This window comes from Lontra canadensis, unplaced genomic scaffold, assembly GCF_010015895.1.
Source record: "Lontra canadensis isolate GAN:19392208 unplaced genomic scaffold, GSC_riverotter_1.0 scaffold1, whole genome shotgun sequence".
NCBI lineage: Eukaryota > Metazoa > Chordata > Mammalia > Carnivora > Mustelidae > Lontra > Lontra canadensis.
In genome coordinates this window covers 2020747-2042052 of record NW_022630995.1, presented here as the reverse complement: position 1 = coordinate 2042052, position 21306 = coordinate 2020747, and the positions used below count along the sequence as shown (strand labels likewise).

Below are 21306 nucleotides of genomic sequence, written 5' to 3'. Positions count from 1 at the left end.
CGCTCTCTTTTGAGGGCTACGATTCTTTGACCCCGAATATGGAAATGATGGACGACATTTTACGGTGTCTATTGCATGGATCCAATGTTAGAGAAGAAATACCACCGTTGCTCTGTTATCAGATGATAATATTTTCTTAGGACAACTTCTTAATGACTTTCTTTATGTCTCTTAAAGGATCGTGAATAAAGCATCCTTGAGATCAAACGTGAGAACACGGCCTGATGTTAATGCTTTTCAATTACCTGTCCCTTAATATACTCCACAGCTCCCCACCTAAGCAGGCCTCCAGAAGCATGTACACATACTTAGTGTCCTTGAAAGTGCGATACAATCTGCAAAGACACATAAAAACATGGTTGTTATTAAAAATCTCATTTCAAAAGCTTTTTAAAGTTGCTTAAGAACATCATCGGTATCACTTGGGACACTCGTGCTCCTCTCGTTCATGACACCCTCCAGCCACACGGGACCCCTCACCGAGTGCTCGTCCTGCCTGGCTTCTGCACACGGGAGCCCCTTCCCTTACTGGCCTCCCTCTACACACACACCGACCTTCTTCATCTCAGTTTCGCTGTAACAGTGTTATCCATTCCTCAAGACCAAGCCCAGGAGCCCGCTACGGCAGCTCATTTGCCTCCTTCCCCAACACGGCTTCTCTTCCCTCCACAAGCCCGGAGACCTCTGCCTGCATCTCCTTTACGATGCGTCTCCTTTATGAGCTCCCTTCACACCCATGTCTTATATCCTCTGGTTGGTCTCAAAAATAAGACTGTGAGACAGAGACCTATAAGCAGTGAGTTCAGTAGGGAGTGTATCTAGGAACAACCCCCATCCCCTAGGGGAGGAGTAAGGCACAGACATGCTTGGGTGGCAGGAGAGTTCATCTCTGACGGAGTCTCTAGTTTCAATGAAAGCCTCAGCCTCAAGGAGCTCTGCCCTCATGGGATGTGGGCTGCACCTGGAAGCAGAGTATGATCCTGGGCAAGGGGGCTCTGATCACCTGACAGCAATGACCAGGAAAGGACCGAGCTAGAGTCCTCAGCTGAAACACTCTCAGAAGCTACGGGAATGACAGCTTCAGTCCCGAGGTGGACCTGGGCCGGGTACCATATTGCAACACTGGGTGCCAGCCGAGCACCCAGACCGTGTGCCGACAGCAGAAGCAATCTAGCAGAGCAGCTCAGAGTGGGCTCTGAGTCCAGACTACTAAGGCTTGAAGCTCCGACCAGCCGCTCACGAGCTGGCAGCCCAGCTGCTAACTACTGCTCTCGAGCTCAATCATCACACTTACCTCGCTGTTACCTCATAAAGGTCAGACGAGTACATGCATTTACTGGATTCTATGTTAGTTACATATTAATTCAATATATGTTGCATGTCTGCATATATAGTAGGTAGAATAAATATAACATATTTAAATATATATTAAACATACTACATATGATATACCACATATATATTGTGCTTACAGCAGTGTCTGGCACACGTTAATTTCTCAATAGATGTTGTCATTAATATTTATTATTATACTGTCATTTCCTTCTATGCCAGGCACTTTGCAGAGAGCTGGAAATGAGAATAGGAATAAAAGCTAAGCCATGTCCTGAAGCTGCTTATGATAGCTTGTTAAAGAATTATTGATAAAAGGGGGGGCATTCTGGGAACGCATTAATATAAAAATAATTAGATAACCCAGCATTGTCTGGGTTCAGCTCTCTTAATGTTGAAAAAAAGTGGGTGTGGGACTATGGATAGGCAGGAAGTTTCTCTCAAGGCATTTGATCCAAAACACAAATTCTATCCGCCGTAAGGGCGCTCTGCCTCGCCTGGAAACCACCGAAACTATATTCTAGGGCTATGACCTGCATGAAAATACAGGTCTCCACTGGCCTACACCACAGACTCATGAATTCACAAGTAAGGAGAACTGTGGCCTCGAACAACCAAATTCTCGTCCCGACTCTGGGGAAGGAGGAGTAGCGACTATGGGGAGCCAGATCTCCCAGCATCTCGGCTCTGCTAGGATCATGCCTCGGGGCCCCCGGAAGACTACATGAACCCAAAGGTCTCTTCTTGCAGAAATTTAACAGCAGTGTGTCCCTTGATAGTTTCAAATGAATTCTTTTCTTCCCAAATTCTGCAGTAGGTATGGATTAAATAATCAGTTCAAGTTATTCCACAACAATTTCATATTCTTTCCCACACACACCCCTACACACACAGAGTCTCCTCAGATATTCTCAAGGATAAAAAACCTGCACTCTGGACTCCAGACTTGAGACTTCTCACATTTTATGAACCGTTGCTGTGACAGGGGTGGAGAACTCAGAGTGGGGCCTCTTTTACTGTTCTGTGCTCTCGCATGGAAACATTCAAAAGGGTCTACAGTCCTAAATTGTGGAGCCAGATGCTCACTTACTTCACGATGAAGGGAGAACACAGCTCTTCCAGAATCCTCTTCTCTGAGTAGACGTGCTCCTGCTGCTTCGTGTCCACTATGTGCTTCTTCCGTATACACTTCATAGCAAAAGCCACATTCTCATTCTTCACCTTAACCTGCGCCAGAAGAGAAAATCCCTCAAAATTAACTTACTAAAAAGATTCACAATATCTACATAAAACATGTTAACCAATGAGGAGTTGAACTTCTTTCACATTAAACAGTATGTACCCTTTTAACCACGTATGCCTCTGGGAACTAACTTTTATTCAAGTGTACATCCTTCCCTTGCATTGCAATTTCCAAAAAAGTTCACATATCTGGAACATGGTCTTAATACGTTTGCATTAGAACAAGAAAAACAAACTCGGGTTAGGTTTAATGTTTAGAAATCTATTCACTTTTGAGTGTGTGATATGAAGAACTTTGACCAGAATTGCCAAAAATGGTTCTTTCCTAATATGCACTTCTTTGATTTTCAAAACAAAACATATTAAATCAAAATCCATAGCTATACTATCCAATATGACAGCAACTAGTCACATGAGGTTATTTAATTTTAAGTTAATTAAGATAAGAAATTCAGCTGCATTAGTCACGTTTCAAAAGCTCGCCAGCCACATCTAGCCCTAGCTACCCTTCTGGATAGCAGACGGTTAGGACATTTCCCGAGGTACAGAAAGTTCTTTTGGAACCTGTTGCTTTAGATGGACAAATAAAATTTTCCCTTGAAAGGAAATAAAACATTTTAATAGATACATACTCAGATAGGTTTACAACTCCATAAGCACATGATATATGGCAAGTAATGAACCTGTAGATTTGGCTGCGCCCCACATTTTCTCACAATTGCCATTAGTACTATGCAGGATTTTTAAATTAAGGTGGAATTATTGTTTCAATTATTATCTAACTGTACAAAACCCCCCACATCTCAGCATTGCTAATTCAATCCTTTTTCCAGGATGTTTGGTGAAAAATACCACTGCAGATGTGTATTGCCCTTGTCTCTCTATATGGCATAAAAACGGTGACAAATACTCTTTGGCTTATGAAGAAATTGTTTCTTCCCCTCCCCCTCACCCCTCAGAGGGGAGTCTTGACTGGGGTGAAGTGTGTCATCCAGAGTCTCCCGGAGGCACTTCCGATCTGCTCATGTCCGAGGCCATCCAGCAGACGAAGGTGTCCGCGCACTTCCCCGAGGTTAAGGTACAGTGAATCGTTAAAAATCTGCTGGGTGAAGAAGGGCTTGGGAACAGCCAAAGGTTCAGAGTCACCTGTCCCCAGTAAGGCCACAGATCTCCATCCCCCCATTTCCCCGGAGCTCTGGATCTGACAGGACCGCTCTGTTACTCGTTGGAAGCTAGTGGTAAAGCTCCGAGAGGTGGTGATGTGGAAGACAGCCGAAATCAGGCCCTAAGTTCCCAGCTGTCCTGATCAACACTACAGAAGGCTGCTCTTCAAATATTCCCTTACAGTCATCTTCTCTTTTTTTCCAGAAAGAAAATCTTGAGCAACCCAAGACAGGATAATGGCAGCCAAATACAGACATGGCAGTGGAGTTGTGTCAACTATAGTAAGATTTTATTTCTAGGACGCTTCCACTGGACACACTCTTTTCTTTAGTAATAGTTCACGTGCCATGAGTGTATGTGTGCACACATTTTCCTGTTAAAAAACACAGTTTTGATGAGTTAGAGTCTCTGGGAACGCTTACTTGGTACATCTCCGATAATTATAACCAAGACGAGAATTCACAAAAGGATGTGACACAGCAGCTGAAATAGCAGCTCCGTTACTACAAGTGACTTATTAGCACAGACCTGCTACCATACAACACGCACAGTGAAAAACATGCTTTCTTAACTTCAGCTCAAAGCAACACTTAAGATACCAATAACAATTCACATGTTCGTCCAAGATACACTGGAATATAAAACAAGAAAAAGTCAAAAGGCTTCTCTCAGATGCTTGAAACGTAAACCCCTTACAAGCTCAACTCTTCCGAACCCACCAACGCCCAGTGTTGCAATAATCTCAAGGTTCTGGAATGGGGATGAGGAGGAGAATCTGGCCACCTTCTCCTTCAGCTGAATCATCTCCAGCGAGAGTGCTTTGGACAGCTTCCAGCTAGACATGGATCTCCTGTGTGAGAAAAGTGAAACTTGGCACACACCCCCTTAGTCAAGCCAGGGTCATGGCACACATAAATTCCACTCACGCAACAGTCTTAGTTCTGCCAGGGTTGCTGCCCACAGTGGCTACGAAGGCTACCTTAACTTTTACACAATCCGCTTCATTTTCATCTGGGAAGGAGGACAGCAGGATATACAAACAAAGAAAGTGACGCACACAATGATGAATAAATGTCAAACCGAATCAATGCGAGGTAAGAAGAGCCGGACTGTGTAGTGTTTAAAGCATACTTCAACAAATGTGCACGTGGTGTTTTTTAGGAGTCAATGAGAGGAAGTAAAACCGGTGAGTCACTCCCTTGGCTGTACATACAGGGGAATGCCACACTGAGAATCTTTGCTGTGTTTTGCTATTTTTGTCAGATTTTGAAGTTTTCCATGGCTGAACCAGAATGACTGCTTAGTGAAGCATGAAAGAGATATTTCTTATTTTATGTCTAAATATCATTGTTTGAAAATACTCATTTTTCTCTTTTAATTAAGGTAGACTGCTCTGACTTCTGTATTATACATATATTCATGAAGTGTTCTTACTACAAAAGGCCTTTAAAGACATAAAAACTGCAAATATAGCCCTTGCATAAAAAGACAAAAGCAAAAAACTTAGGAGGTCCTCACTGAATGTTCTAATTTAACTCAAATGTCAGTTTTCTAGAACCTTCGACTCCAGCTTCGTTAGTCCTACCTGGTGAATATATGCTGAAGTATTTACTCTACAAACTGTAAGGGATTTTCAAATATTTTTAATTTTACAACATAGTTTTTCTATGAAGCACAAAATTATTCATAAATATCACTATATTTAGCCCAACCCAACTCCTTCCTACACACACGCACGCGCGCGTGAGCACACACACACACACACACACACACACACAGAGCCCTGGGTAATAGCTCCCTTATATTCTGAAATACTTCTGCCTCTCCCCATAGCTCTTTACCCGGAATCAGGATGAATGGGTTACTCTACTGCCTTGGCATTCTTGCTTGATCTCCAGGGGCAAGATACGCGTCATTTCTGAATAACATCCTTTTGACACTGAAAGACAGTGTCAAGCATCCCCTTCCCAAGGCCCCCTCTCAGGAAATGTCTCCCTCACATCACTACTTGTCAACCCAAAATAAGAAGCTGGCCACTTACAGACTAAAATCACATCCATACTACTGGTAAGTGGCATCTCTTTGTGGAAGAACAATTTAAAAGAACTGCCCCCGGTTTCTAGTGGCGGCACAGCAGCAGTCACCACCGAGCGAACCACACACACTTGCCAGAAGGCATGCGCCGCGGAGAAGACCCCGCCGCACTTACTTCGCATGTCTTTTCTCATCATCCCGGGTCAGGTTGGCCACATACCCTTCAAGGTATTTCTGGAGTTCTTCAAAAGTCCCCACTGTCTGGTTGAATGTTCTAAGTGAATAAAATACATAGGTACCTTTGTAATTCGACATTTCCTCCAGCTCTTAGAAAACTTAGTTATGATTATAGATGGCTTTGTAAATGGTTTTTCAATAATTTAGGTGACGGTAAAGTTGTCACAAAATGTAGAATAGGTATTAGAAGTTATATAATGAATTCTTCACGTTTATGAAAACAAAGAAGAGAAAACCTTTCAATAGTTTTCTGCCTTGTGGTTCAGGTTTACTAACAATTTTTTCAAGAAGATATTGGAAAGAAAATAGTCTGTATCATCTCTTTACTGAATCAACAGGTTAGACAGGTTGCAGATTTTCCTAACTTTGCTTCATCAAATTAAGCTATTTATTTTAAAAACCAAGGATAAAATGTTTCTTTTCCCTTGATAATGCCCCTCGTTTTACATTGCTTCATGATTAAATCCAATTTTTTTTTTTTTTACTTTATCGCAGTAGTTCCCAGAGGCTCAGCCGACGTCTTCCCTTGACCAATCTCGCCCTCCACAAATCAGACGTGGGTGGTGCCATCTAACTTTATTTACGACATTGTTTGCGGGAATTCTTATACACAGCCTTGCCCACAAGAAATAAGGTATCCCCTTCCTCACCAAGCGAAATACATTTTCTTGATTTCTTTTCAATGCTTCCCCACCCCTACACTGGACAATCTACCTCAATTTGTGATTTTTAGAGTAGTTTTCTTCCCTACTGCCAAACAGGATCCTTCTAGAAACTGTGCTTTAATCTTCTGGCTAAATCTGAAGCACCTGAGCAGAGCAAAATGGAAGGAATGAAAACTGACCCCCAGACACCTCCAGCTAAGAAACCAGACCCGTCTCATTACTGTACAGTTGCCATCTGCTGCCTGCCTAGCCCCGAAGACCTCTACCCACACTGAACTGGCCACCAATCCACATTCCCATTATTATGCAGATCTTACATGCTGTGCTGGGTATTTCCCATTTTCCCCTTCAAATCCACCCTCCACTCTTTTCTACCCTCCTCTGTCGACCGTCCTTCATCAACTATAGAACAGTGAGAAACAAGAGTATTGCCATGAAATTTCAAATTTCCAATGGCTGAACTTTTCAAGTGAAAGGAAAATACTTGGACTTCACTTCACTCTTACTTATTCTATATGTCACCACTATTGGCCTGCTGTTAAACTAATTCGAGCACTGTAAATAAATCTCATGTTTCAGATGTAGGCTCACACTGCTGTCCCCGTTCCCTAGAAATTCTTCGCCAACTCGAGTTAGTGCAGATTTAAACAGCTACAACATTCTGGCTGGAACAAACAGCCTGTAACCACTCTGGTGGTGTAACATGAGGTGGAGTCACTTCCTCTGAGACGCAGCCCAACAACCAGTGACAGAGATGTCACAAATCACACTTCCCACGCATGTAGAGCTATTGCCATTTTGCACATTTTATTACATCCTAAAAATAGGGAAACTTGAACTCTCCTCCGTGCAGTGGATTCATTCTACGCATTTTGAAAACAACGCATTAAGAAGGAGGAAACGAAGTCGCCCCGCTTCACTGCAAGGACGGTGCCTTTATTCAGCCAACACGCGGAGCCCTTCCCGTCTACCGAGAACTATGACGCTCGCCGGCCCTGCAACAGCAGTGACCAAGGAAGGGTTTCTGTCCCCGTGAAGCTTACAGAAGAGAGGGAAGACAGATGTTACATGAAGCAGTTAAGTAAAATGTAAATAATGATATGAGGCTATATAGGGTAAAGTGGGAGAATTATCTTGGGGTCTTTACCTAGTCTATTCGTCATTACTATGATGATGATATAATTTATCACTCAAACTCAACACTTTTCAGAGTGAAAGTTGGTGTCAATAACAAACATGCTGGGACAAGAAGAACCATCCAGAAATCCAGGATGTAGGTCAGCCTGGTCACACCAGATATCCAGCTCCTCTCACCCACAGAATAAATTCATGTAACATTTTGAGTCTCATTGAGCCTAACACAATACTCCATACATTACCAAATCTCACCTGTACACATGCAAATGGAACATTTTAAAATGATAAACTTCCAAATAATATATAAACTCTACAAAATCCTTGCATCCTTTTCAGGGATGATGAGTGCATGAGGTATTGTATAAACACTTGCTTGTGTGATTACAATGAAGAAAAACGAAAGGAGTTCTTCCTTTGTGTCATATTTTTAGTCCCAGCATTTCAGAGCAATTGATAAGATTCTACTGAACAGCTAATGCTATTCAGGGCATGCATTTATTTTTAATGAACTCATACACAAAACAATGCACTATCAGGACAACACTGTACCAATATATTTTCCCTTTGTGAGCTGGCATCCAAAGATTACCTATATCTGAACATATTTTGCACTTTCTAGTCCCCATGCCTTTAAGTTCTACTTCACCTCAAGTGACTTCTACATTTCCTATTGGCCTGAAAAATTCCTATTAATTTTTAAGCCCCATTTCCACATCTAAAAAAAATAAAACCTTGCCCACTTTATTGCATTGTAATTGCTCCTCTTTCTGAACACACGCTATGGGAGCCAAATGGCACAGCGGAAAGAACTCTGAAAGAAATCTGGGCTCTGTCACAGATGGCTTTGCTGGGACAGCTCTACTAATGTGGGACTTCCATTTCTTATCCAGAGAGAGACTGAAATAATTTGAAGTGATATTAAGAATTATTGTTCTGTGCGTGGTGATGGATGCTAACTAGACTGATTGCCATGGTCCTTTTGTGATATATACGTATTTCAAATTGTTATGTTGTATACCTGAAAGCAATTTAAAGTTATGTGTCAATCATCTCTTAATCACAAGTAATAAATAAAAAAGAATTAGTGCTGTTTGTGTATGTTAATGTTACTGTGGTCATGTATTTTAAGTAACATTTACCTTCTAGATATGCTACTAAAATTTATAGATGAAATAATTTTATGTTTGGAATTTGCTTGAAAGTAGTATGGAGAAGATGGGGAGGGGGTGGCAAAGTGATAGAGATAAGGCATTAATTGGTCATTTTTGAACTTGCATTATGGGGTCCATAATAGTATCCTGTCTGCTCTTTACTATATGTGAAATTTTCCAAAATAAAAGACTTTTGAATGTTCTACAGTTCTTTCCAATTCTAAATCTCTATAATTTGATATTCAGTATGAATGTTATGTTCAACTGCAACCCACTACATACTCCTTTGTAATATTTCTTGTCATTTTACTGTTTTTTGTTAATATTTCATGTGCGTATGCCCTATGTTTTTGACTACACTAAGGCATTTCCTAGACAATGGCCTAGATTTGTATATTTGAATTTCCTTTATTATAGAAAATCAATAAACAAACAACTCACTAATGAGAGACCCAAGGGGCCAGATTCAATACAATTTGAAATGAGTGAAGGACACAAGGTAAGACTTTTTCCTGAAAGCAACCTGAGACACTTAGAGATTAATATTAACACACATCGCTTGCCAATTATTACAAATGTTAAATCAAACCTTCTCTGGAAATACATATAACTCAGGGGTATTGTATATTATGTCCAAGAGAAATAGGATTTATTCAAAGTTTTTTGACTGCTTAGAGCATTTTAGAAATAAATTACGGAACTGTGCTCTATACTGTGCAGGGGAGAAAAATCCAAAAGGGCACTAATAAGCTTATTTCTCTGGAAGATGAAGAAGTTAAATCAGTCTATCGCTGATGTTTATGTACAAACTTTGCACACAAAATATTTAGCCCGCTGGCATCTGCCGCTGCCACAGACAGATTCAGACCCAAAGGCCCAGCTCCTGCCCATGAATTTTAACGGAATGTACTCGCCCAGCACTTCTGAGTGGTGATGAATGAGAAGACAGATGGGCCCTTGGAGAACAGAAGGCCAAGTCTCCACAGGTGGCCGCAGCCCGCCTTCTCTGACACCGGCATACTCACTCTCGGTCTATAACCAGGCAGGCCACACCATTTTCTTCAGCAATAATGTTAGCTGATCTGACGTCCTCACTGCGGACAAAAATAGGGAAGAAATTAAACATCCATTTTTATTAAAGAATCTGCTTTTTTATGAAACACCATCCCTTAAACCTTCCAAAGGCTGCTGTTCTTAAAATATCACAACTTACACTCCATCCCTTTCCAAAAAAGAATTTGAAATGCACCCAATGAAGGTTATGTATGCAAGGAATTCGGACAAGAAGACAATTGCGCCGGGAGCAGAGAGAGATCAGTGACTGTGACTTTCTACAGAATCGCCTTCTGGGCTTTGTGTCAGCCAGAATAAAATAACCTCTCCGGTGACCAGGTGGGAACTGCTCATTAATAAGCAGCCCAAACTGAAATTAATGGATCAAAAAAATTCACTGGGAAAACATTCAAGTAGTTAACATAGAATTAAAAAAAAAAAATCAAGAATAAAGCCCAAAGAAAGTGTTTTGAGTACCATATCATCCAACGATTTAAATAAACATTAAAATACTTCAATTTCATAAAGTCTAAGATGTATGTTTTCCACTAAAATCTCTGAAATCAGAACATGCCCTACAAATGGTGATGAATCACAGTGTAATTAATAGCACCGTCTTTCTTCCTCAAGGGCATATAATGTAACTGGTGCATCTCACTGCTGCGAACCTAGATACAATGAATTATGGCATGCGGTCTAATGATGGCAAATTTAACGACCAAAGAATACCAATGGGCCAAGCATTGGGTAAAGTATTTATTTGTACTAGTTTCCTCCCTCCATTAGTTACAAACTAAAGACACTGAAAAATGGTACACCCAGATGGTACCCAGTGCTGTGAGACTCATTTAAGGTAACCGGGAGGAACAAGTATGTCGAGACAGCTCTAAGCAACTTCATCAAAAATGGTATCACACAAAGTATATATAGTTCCTTCTTCTTCCCTCAGTGTTGAGATAGGAAAAACTTGGTGACCCATTTCTTATTGCAAAGAAGTCCCTTATCCACACAGCTAACATTCAGAGTCCTTCTGATATAACCCAGAGCTCCTCCCAAATTTGCAGGGTCCCTGCTGGAAGACATTAACGAAAACATTACAGCTTGATGAGCTTCTGAGCTGGGAGCTGGGTAGTCTGTACTCAACCTGTGTGTGTGTAGACATTGATATCTATATGTACGGATGGATGTCCACACACCCATGCATGCACACAGACCTATGATCTTAGATGTGAGCCAATCTGATTTCCAAGTTCAGAAAAACAAAGGTGTGGCATCCCTTGCACTTGTCAATGTCAAGACTGACTGGGAATATTCTCTGGCAAACACTTCATAAATATTAGGGTTTATAAGTACACGTACGCTTCTTTTATAATAACTGTGTAAGTGCCGTGAGTCCATCTTTGCACATAAAATGTTGTAAGAACTCCTGGGACTAATTAATGTCAAGTCCCAGAAATACATAGACCGTAAGGAATACCGAGTCCCTATCAGTGGCCCTAAAACACGATAGCAAATAAGTGCACAAAAATCTACAAGTATTTGTATCCAGGGCTCCTTTTCCTTCATTTTAGCTTTGTGCTTCCAAACGTTGGGGAGTTGGGTATATATATTAAATATAAATTCCCTTGTTTCTCATGGGAAAACACTGTGATTGGCTAGCTGTGACACAGAGCATAAATTATTTCAGATCCAGCAAAATCAGACAGTGTATTTCCTTTCAAGAGCTATTTTGACTCTCCGGTGCATTTATAAAGTTCTCTGTACTTTCAAACTGAGTTGTTTTGTTTGCGGGTATGAGAAAAATAACCTAGTAATGTTAAGAACAAACACACTGAAGTTTTGAATAACAATATTACATAATTATATCACATGAAGCTATTCACACCACCACAACCAAAAACATTAAAAAGCACAATTTCCCTGTTACTGAAACAAGTTAATTATGAGCTAGAAAATGAGAAAGAACAGTTCAGCTTGTCTTTACATTCCATTTTTAAACTGTTTACAAAATAACCACAATCTAACTTCCTAAGTTTAGTTTTTCCTTTAAAAATAAGAACTATCTAATTTTTAAGTAATCAGATTTGTCTCTAGTAACTTATGAACACCCTTTCTTTGCTCTACACTTAATATTATCATCACATACAAATCAGCAGAACTGGGAATTCATGACAAAAATTAAAAAGGAAGAAAATGAACAGAAATAATACTTGTTTCTATAAGCATAGATTTGAAATAAAAACCATTTAGTAATAACAGTAAAACTTTAAGTAATGTCTTAACTAATTTCAAAATTTTAAAATATATGTAACTCCAAAAAAAGTATTGCTTGAAACTCTACACTTGATCTGACCCAAAAGGCCAAGAGGTGATTCAAAACTCTAATTTCATCTTTTATAAAGTTATTTATAGTTAAGAAAATGTGGGGTTTTTTAGACTTGAGGTTGTTTTCTGAGTCCCAGGAAGTACACAGTGTCTCCTGAGACATTTGATTGATCTTTATAAACATTTCTTCCATAGGTCGGATCAAGAGTAGATAAATTCATCCCTCAAAAGACCTAAGGTTCGGGTAGAAGTTCCATACACACTATTATGAGTTGTTTCTTAAAACTTGCAAAATGAGGCAATAAAAATTCTTAATATTGCTTTTGGCATAATAATTTTAAAGCACACAAAATATGTAAAGTCATTATTTGATCATTTTTTAAGAAGGGGGAAAAGACAATATTTCAAACTTTGGAAATATAAAAACTTGTTCTCAAAGGGAAATTGTAATTCTCACGTCTTTCGTCTCTTTCTCTCACACTCTTTTCAACTAAAGAGTCTAATAAAACACTGATTTTATTTTCACTAGCAAATTTAAGCCTTCCCCATTTCTTTTCTGTGCAAAATTAGTCCACTTATTTTGTGCATAACAATGAAATTTCTAGCATCCAGTTTAAATTTTTGGTTTAATCCCTGAATATTTGCTGACAGTAATTTGGTAGCTCAATTTGACATCTCTAACGGAGTAGTTGCACATGTAAGGCAATCAAAGAATTATTTAAGTATGGCACAGGAATTCATGGATTTACCTGATAAGAGCTTTTTCCCCAAAGTATTCTCCTTTCTGCAGTGTTTTTATCAGTTGTGGCTGATCATGGCCCTCTGTGCTCTGGGTGACTTTTACCTAAATGATGTAAAACAATTAAAAAGAGAGAGAGAGAAAGAAAAAAAATGAGAATCTGGACACATATCCATTCAATCAGACCGTTTGGGTCTATGAACCTTTGACTGAAATAAGGAACTAGACAAGCCTTTGCTTTGACTCTGTGGTAGTCAGAACAGTCTTGCTACAGCCAACTCGTTTGGAGGGACTGAGAGAACCTGTGACTGACAACCAGCCTGTAAGCGGAAGATCCTCCGTTCAAATCCTTCCTCTCAAAGCTAGAATTTTTTATGCGAATCCAGCGATTCCTTCTGAGGGATACTCAATGAAAGTAATTTCAAACCATAAGAGACTCTTAATCTCAGGAAACAAACGGAGGGTTTCTGGGGGGTGTGGTGGGGGAGATATGGGGTGGCTGGGTTACAGATGCTGAGGAGGGTATGGGCTATGGGGAGTGCTGTGAATTGTGTAAGACTGATGAACCACAGACCTGTACCCCTGAAACGAATAATATGTTATATGTTAGTAAAAAAATAATAATAATTTCAAAAATCCGAAGACAGTGGACAAAGTAATCAAGAATAAGGCTAAGTGTCAGAAGTTTTGAATCTGGTGGCCTCAACTGACTTTCTGAATCCTGCATACCCTCTAAAACTGGTTGCAAAATGTGGATCTGGAGAAGGGTCATAACGTTCATGGGAGTCTTAGTGTGATCCATTCCCACGGCAGAACCAAACAAAAACTTCAATATTCCTTGTTTGTGGCTAAAATTATGCCAAATCAACAGGATAACAAGGGTTGCTTCATGTTGATTAGAGATTCTGATTAGCATTTATGAAAGCCACAATGAATTAAAATTAAAAAAAACAATAAATGTTATTTGTTTATTAGTCAGAATGCTTTCAAAGCATGGGGTCCAGGTTTGGGAGAAATGATAAAAAGTGTTTCTAAGTGTTGAAGAGTTTCTGAGGTTTGAAATTATTTTGTTAATCTTGTTTTCCTTCACCGGGTGCCCAGGTTAAGTTCAACCACAAGTCGGTTTGCAAAGGGCAGTGCCTGACTCTGATGACAAACCCTTCCGTGGAAGAAAGGACGTCGTAAAATCCAACAGGTTACACACATGGGTGCTCAAGCTTCTCTCTACCATTCAATACTTCGCTAACGCTCTGTATCTCAGGAACATTGTAGAGAGTCAGCATGGGAACAATTGGTATCATGTTATCACTCAATATCTAAGTAAAGGAAAAGGCCTCCTGCATATACACCAGCGTAAATTTTCATTGGCATCTGAACCAATGGTATATGAAGTGATGTCTGGAGCCGTATCCATCTATAGCTTCATGGCTGGCCACTGCTGTCCTCAACTGCCAAGTTCATTTTCCCCACACCTGCTGCTTGTCACATCTGTTGGATGAAAAAATTTCCAGCCCTAATCTTGGACTCTTGGGCAGATTGAGAAGGAGAGATAAAAGGGATCCTAGAAAGAAACCAGTTATTTTATGCACTATGAGACGTGGTCCAAAGAAAATCAAGTGACATGACCAGGATCACTAAGAACTAGAGCTAGAACCATCACAGGTCTCCTGCACCCCCGGCCCAGTGCTCAGACCAAACCTCACGGAACTCTCCCGAACAGAAGTTCCTTCACCTGTTCAGTGCAGAGGCTTTCCATAGCAGTAGCTCCCAGACTGATGGGGATCAACTTTTTAAATTTGCTTTAAGAAAGCTTTAATTAATATTTACCTTTCCTTTTGCTAAGATGAAGAAGGTACTTCCTTCCTCGCCCTCTCTGATAATGTAATCTCCTTTGTCATAGTATTCCTATTGGGACGAGAGAGAAAGAAAATGTTCAGTCCAGTGGAGATACAGAGATGAAGGCATAAATGAAACTGAACTCCTCGTGTCTGGCAATGAGCATTCCATGCCCGTTTCTTTTATTTGTTGTTTACTGTCACTTTACTGTCACACTACAATCTTCTTGAACATTGTAGTCATAAGCTGTAGAAAAAGTAAGGAGACTTTTCCTTTATTATGTGCACTTATAGTTATCTTTTCCAGAGAAAATTCACCTAAAAGACCAACTTTCAGGCATGAAGACTAAAGAGCATGAAGAGCAATGAGAGAAAAGCAATGATCACCGGTATACAGGGACCTTCTGCATAAGTAATCTAAATTCAAGTGGTCCAGTGATCAGTCACAGTCTGAAACTGGGACTAAAGCTTAGGAAAAGATGACCGAAAACGCTGAAAATATTAGCCTCAGTGGACTGTAGGAATATCAGCCTCACTTTCTAACTCCTTGAAGAGCAAAGGCTGGGAAAATTCTACCTACAGAATAAGTAGCCCTTTAATATGGATTCTTCAAAAAATTTATCATCATAGAAGATCAACATTAGAACTTTCCACATGTAAATTCTGTTCTTCTGTGTAGGTTTATCCTCATGAAATCTCAATTTGTCACTTAGTTCTTTGTTTCCCTCATATATGAGTCTGTAAGCAGAGAATTCTTGGGAAGGGAAAAGTAATTAATCCATTTGTCACTGAAAGAGCAACTCAGTCTCAGACACAAAAGATTTGGGGGCATCCAGCGGGGGGTGGTTCAGGGGGTTGAGTCTCTGCCTTTGGCTCGGGTCATGATCTCAGGGTCCTGGGATCGAGCCCCACATCGGGCTCTCTGCTCAGTGAGGAGCCTGCTTCCTCCTCTCTCTGCCTGCCTCTCTGCCTACTTGTGATCTCTGTCTGTCAAATAAATAAATAAATATTTTAAAAAAAAAGAAATAAAACAAAAGATGGATAAAACCCTCTACCTCTGCTTCATTTTAACATTGTCTCAAAGTCAGAGAACCAAAATGGATCTCTTAATTATTCATACAAATAAAAATGAGCCTGTTTAATTTCTTTAAAAAGGCGTAATTAACAACAAAATAGCTCTCTCTTATTTTTCTTTTAGATTTGAAAATAAAATCCAAACATAACTACTTCTGTGTCTGCTGTATTTCAATATTCTTTTTGGTCATTTACGCTTAAAACCTATTTACATTTTTGAAATAAATATGATTCCTAATATGAATAAACATACCCTTTATTTACAGAGCACTATGTACATTTTATAAGACAATTCAACATCTCATGGAAAGGAGCATAGCACCTTGGGGAGGAAGTACTTTGAAGCCAAACACATGTCGATTCAAATCCTAGTTCAGCTTTGAATTTCACATCCATCAACCCATAAAGTTCAAATAAGAATATTTACCTTCAAAGATTTAGAGAAGCACATTAGTTCTCTACTGCTGCTGTACCAAATACCCACACACTTCTTAGTGGCTTCGAACAACCACCATTTATTATCTCACAGTTTCTGTGTGTCAAAGAGTCCAGGGTGACCTGGATTTTTCTGTCAGAGTCTCCCAAGACTGAACTCAAAGCGTCAAGCAGACCGTTTCCTTCTGGAAGTTCTGGGGGAAAAGCCACTTTCAAACTCTGTCAGATTGCTGGCAGAATTCAGCTTCTAGGACAAGGCCTCATTTCCATGCTGGCTGTCAGCCTCTTAGTTCTTAGAGACCCCTCTGAGGTCCTCGCCCAGAGCCCCTGTGCTTTATGACCAACAATGGCTCATCAACTCCTGCTCAGACCTGAAAGATCCCTGACTTCCACTTCCACTACCTCTCTCTGACTCCAGCCAGAGAAAATTCTCAGCTTTTAAGGGATCATGCAATTATATTCATCCCACCTAGATAATCCAGAATAACCTCCTTATTTTAAGGTCCTGAATCTTAATTACATCTGCCCATTCTCTTTGGCCATGTAACATAACATATTCACACATCCCAGGCATTCGGATCTGGGACATCTTTGTGGGCTGGTCCATGCTGCCTACCACAATAAACCAATTAAAGACCATGTTTTGGTGCATTAAAAGCATCTGAAACATAGTAAATAATTAATGGCTGTCATATTGAGGAAGAAGATGTTTATGATTTGCTTAACTGTTATTTAAATTTTGGGAGCCTCAGTTTGCTTTTCTGTGAAATTAAAATGGCATGACCTGCCACACCTAGTGTTGAGACAGTATATCTAAAGCATGTGATAGCGCATTTGATAAACACTAGGAACTGGGTGACTCTGAATTCCTAGGAAAGAGCCTGTGAGTTGGTCACCAAAGCCTTCCTTGGTATACTTGGCTTGCCCAGATCAGCTGTACTCCCCAAGCTCCCTGTTAGCTGTAGCATGTGATTAAATTCCAGTTAAAAGAACCTGGGCTGGAGTGATGGGAGCCACTCTGGGCGAGGTCCGTGAGCTGTTTCAGGCATGTGTCTTCACTGAGAGATCTTGGCAGAGGGGTCATCTAGCCCTTAGCTTGAATGCCTGAATGACTCCTTGTATCCTCCCTGGGCTGTTACGCAAGCAAGAGACAAACCTCCACTTTATTTGCAAAATGATATTGGAGTTTCTTATATCCGAGTTTACTTACTCCAACTCTCTATTCTCTCTCATTCTAGCTTTATCACAAACCTTTGCCACATACAAGCTCAACTGTACAGTTGAGCTTTGGTGTTTAATGAGTGACCCCACTACACAGTTCAGCATTTTCCTTATGCAGCTACTGTTCAATTCTCTTTCACCGGACTGCTGGCGTCCTGTTAGATGTCCCTGTTACAGACTGTCTGCTCTGTAGTCTCTCCAGTGCCCACCCCAATCTCAGGTTCCACTACCCACATGGAACAGAAAGAACATGGAGCATTTCCAAAGTGCTGGTAGGCTGTCCTTCGGTTATTATAAAGCTTTGGTGTGTGCAGATGTGCAGCTTTAATTCCTGTCAGTCAGGGAGGCTAAAAGGAAGCTTGAAAGGGAACACTGAGAAAGAGCTTTATTGTTTCTTAAGGGGCAAACTTCCTAGCGGTATTTTTCCTAGGGATGGTTCTTTGTCACCCAAAACCATGGGAGGAAGATAAATAATACCTCCCAGTGTGTTGACAGTACCTTCACAGATCAGAAAAGGCTGTGGATGTAGGTCAGACCAAAAATATATAGTGGTAAGTACAGGTTATGATGCTAGACTGGCCAGTGTTTGTCAACCGGGGAGCGTAGCCAGTCCAGCCAGGGTGGTCACCAAGACCAAAAAGAGAAATGCAAACAGTGTGGTTATTGTCCTGTGGTTACATTGCAAAGGGGTCCCTTATAGGACCAAAAAGCCATGGACCCCATCCTCTGAAGCAATGATTTTCAGGCATTTTCACTCTGACTCAGAGCAAAAAATACATTTTCATGTACAACCAAATACACCTATGTAAGCATACACACATACAGACATTTTATAAAATTGAAGTATATTTAAATAACACTTACACTTACTACTCTGATATTTTTAAAAATGTTCCTCCAAATTAATTTCCTGATCTACTAATGACTTGTGACCCTGAGTCTGAAAAAGATATTTTAAAAGAAGCTGTAATGGAAACCCTGAGAGTAGTTACTTGGTGTACAACAAGAGGGAAAACTAAGGGAATCAATCCAAGGGCAGACTAAGAGGTAGAGGTCAGAAGAAAACTATACAAACAGCAGTAGTTAAAGCTAAAAAGAGTTTTTGCTGTAAAGAAAATGCTCCTTGTGTGATATCTAGAAAATGCTAGAGACTGAATGTCTATAAATAATATATATAAAACAGAAGAAAATCTCAAGGTGATGGAGAAAAAAGACTAAGAAGCAAGCCCATAGCTTCCTTAAAGTCATTAGTGTGTGGCTAGAAATCTTCATTACAAAGTACTGATGTTACACAATCAGACGTATGATACACACACGCACACACACCACACACACTCCTGGAATCATGCGACTCTGTACCCACGTTGGTTGTTTTAAAAACTGTATACAGTTATTTGGGTTGTTACCAACAATTCTTTTGTTTTTCCTAGCAGGATGGTTAAAACACCTCAGAAATCTCAAAGCAAACGCATCTGGATCAGGCTGCTCTTCCAACCAGTCCAGTAAAATTTAGTACCCGAATGCTCATTTCCAAGGAACTAGCTACAAAACGAAAACCAACAGGAATTCCTCTATCTTGGGTGAGCCAACCGTCTAGAAGCCTGTAACTGAAATGGCGTTGAAGGAGCCTTAGAGATCTGACCAACACGCCCTTATTTTGTAGGTGAGGAGACCCTAGTTCCACCATAACTGATGGACAGCTGTGAGTGACAGAAGCTCGACCATAAGCACCAATCTCCACACTTTGGACTAGTGAACTTTCTGGGACACTCGGCAGCCCTGCCTGTAGCTAATCGGTCCATGAACAGGCAAAATGCACAATTATCTCAACTGTCTTAGGACTCCGGATGTAATCATTAAAATGAGAAAAAACCCTGGTTTATGCAGGTGTTATGCAAGAACTATAAGAAAGAAAACTAGACTTTTTTAAAAAGTTATGAAAAATGGAAAATTCCTGAATAAAGAGATAGACTGTGGTAAACTCTAAATATATGTGTTCTAGTCATAACTTTAAACTAGTGCCTCCCAAACTCTAATATGTGTAAGAATTGCATATCAAGTGTTGAAGTGTGAATTTCTGGGCCGATACCCCAGAGTTTCTAATTCAGTAGGTACAAGGTGGTACCTGGGAATCTGCCTTTCGAGCAGCACCACAGGTGATGTGGGTCAAGGGCAACAACCCTCCACAGGAGCACCCCCCGGCCCCATTCCTGCTATACGTTCAGCTTCACGAAAGGTGGCGTGTCAGAGTCCTAGTGCAGAGGGTCACTGGGTCAAGTAGCAAAGCTCTGTAACAAAGCACGAAGTGACATTGGGTCAACCACTGTCAGATCCCACGCCTCTGCGTGCGGGAACAGAAACTCGTCCCACTCCTGCGCTCCACGCAGCGCAACAGCAGAGTTCACACGGTCATCTTCGTGACCACTCACGCTTGCCCCGCGCTCGGAACCTGCGTCCTGCTGCGTGAGGCTCACCAGTTAACCCTCGCAGGTGTCGGTGCTGCTTTCCCATCAGGACACAAGAAGAGGGTTAAAGGTGATGCCTCGCCCTAGAGCTGACTGTGCGGGGGTTTAAGCTGAAGCAAGAAGCGCTGCTGGGTGACCAGACCATCGGAGCCGTCAGTCCGGGCGCTCAGGAGGCAAAGTCTTCACATCACCCCAGACCAACGGCGTGGTGACGAGGAATTCCGGTATCCCTTCCCTGCCCCCACAGAAAAATTAAAAACCTCCCAAATCAATTCCTGAACAGCATGCCAGATTCGGCCTGTTTTGTCTCGAAGACTACGGAGCCGGTTTGTGGGCAGCTGGTCCCGGAACTCCGCGGGCGCTCCGTTAGAACTCCTGGGCCTCGGTGGTCGGCTGCTGTCAGGACCCTGCTGATGGGTCATTAGTCCAAGCTATGCTGGTAAGTTATGTGCTTTTCTTAGTGCTAAACAGACCCCATCACTCCCTTGCTAATCACTTTTGCACTTGAAACTTTTCACGTGCTACACAGACACATTTCTCTGCCAGGTATGAATAAAGGGCCCTTTATAAACTGTGCTGCTGTCTGCAAATGCTGAGATATAATAAAGCCTTTCTGGGGTGTTTTGAAAGATGAGAACTTTCAAACTCAAATTGTGTGTTAATTAATACTGGATTTGCACTCCCATCTATATATTCTGTAGCTAGTGCCTGTGGCTGCAATAAATATGTCCAATTTACCATTTATTTTTAATGATAGTAAATTTTAATATTTGCTGTCAGCATGGAATTCCCCTCTGGTGAATATACTCTATTAGTATTATATTTAAAACAGATTTCCTCAGTTAACAAAAAATATATAGGGCTACTCCAGCTTTAAAACACATACACACACACTCAGAAATTAGGATGAATTATTAATTTGTAACATCTGTGAATGGGTTATGTTACATTGGGAAAATCCCAAGAGAGGCAGGGCAAGCCATCCTCTTGAAAATGACTTCATATCTGAACACTCTGGGGACACAAGGCCAGGCACTGTGTCATCATGGCCTGTCCTTGATAAACTGCTGGACAGGTTCCATGAATTGTGAATGGAAACATCACTGGTGTCACTTACACTTAAGGATAAACCGTCATGCTCCTTCTCAACAGACATTAGTTTACACTGTATATCATGACTGACAGAGGCATGAATCT

General features: G+C 40.8%; 1 protein-coding gene across 2 annotated transcripts in view; it reads right to left on the bottom strand.

Annotated features, from left to right (window-relative positions):
• PRKG2 (protein kinase cGMP-dependent 2) overlaps window positions 1-21306 on the bottom strand; it is a 95748-nt gene that overhangs the window by 32595 nt on the left and 41847 nt on the right. Inside the window, exons 7-13 of one of the 2 annotated variants that reach the window (XM_032881874.1) lie at window positions 14907-14984; window positions 13090-13184; window positions 9988-10056; window positions 5948-6046; window positions 4435-4588; window positions 2423-2559; window positions 246-335 (exon numbers count right to left, since the gene is read on the bottom strand). In XM_032881874.1, coding sequence (XP_032737765.1) covers window positions 246-335; window positions 2423-2559; window positions 4435-4588; window positions 5948-6046; window positions 9988-10056; window positions 13090-13184; window positions 14907-14984 — 722 coding nt within the window. The remainder of the gene's footprint in view (window positions 1-245; window positions 336-2422; window positions 2560-4434; window positions 4589-5947; window positions 6047-9987; window positions 10057-13089; window positions 13185-14906; window positions 14985-21306) is intronic. The other variant, XM_032881965.1, reaches the window with a different exon arrangement.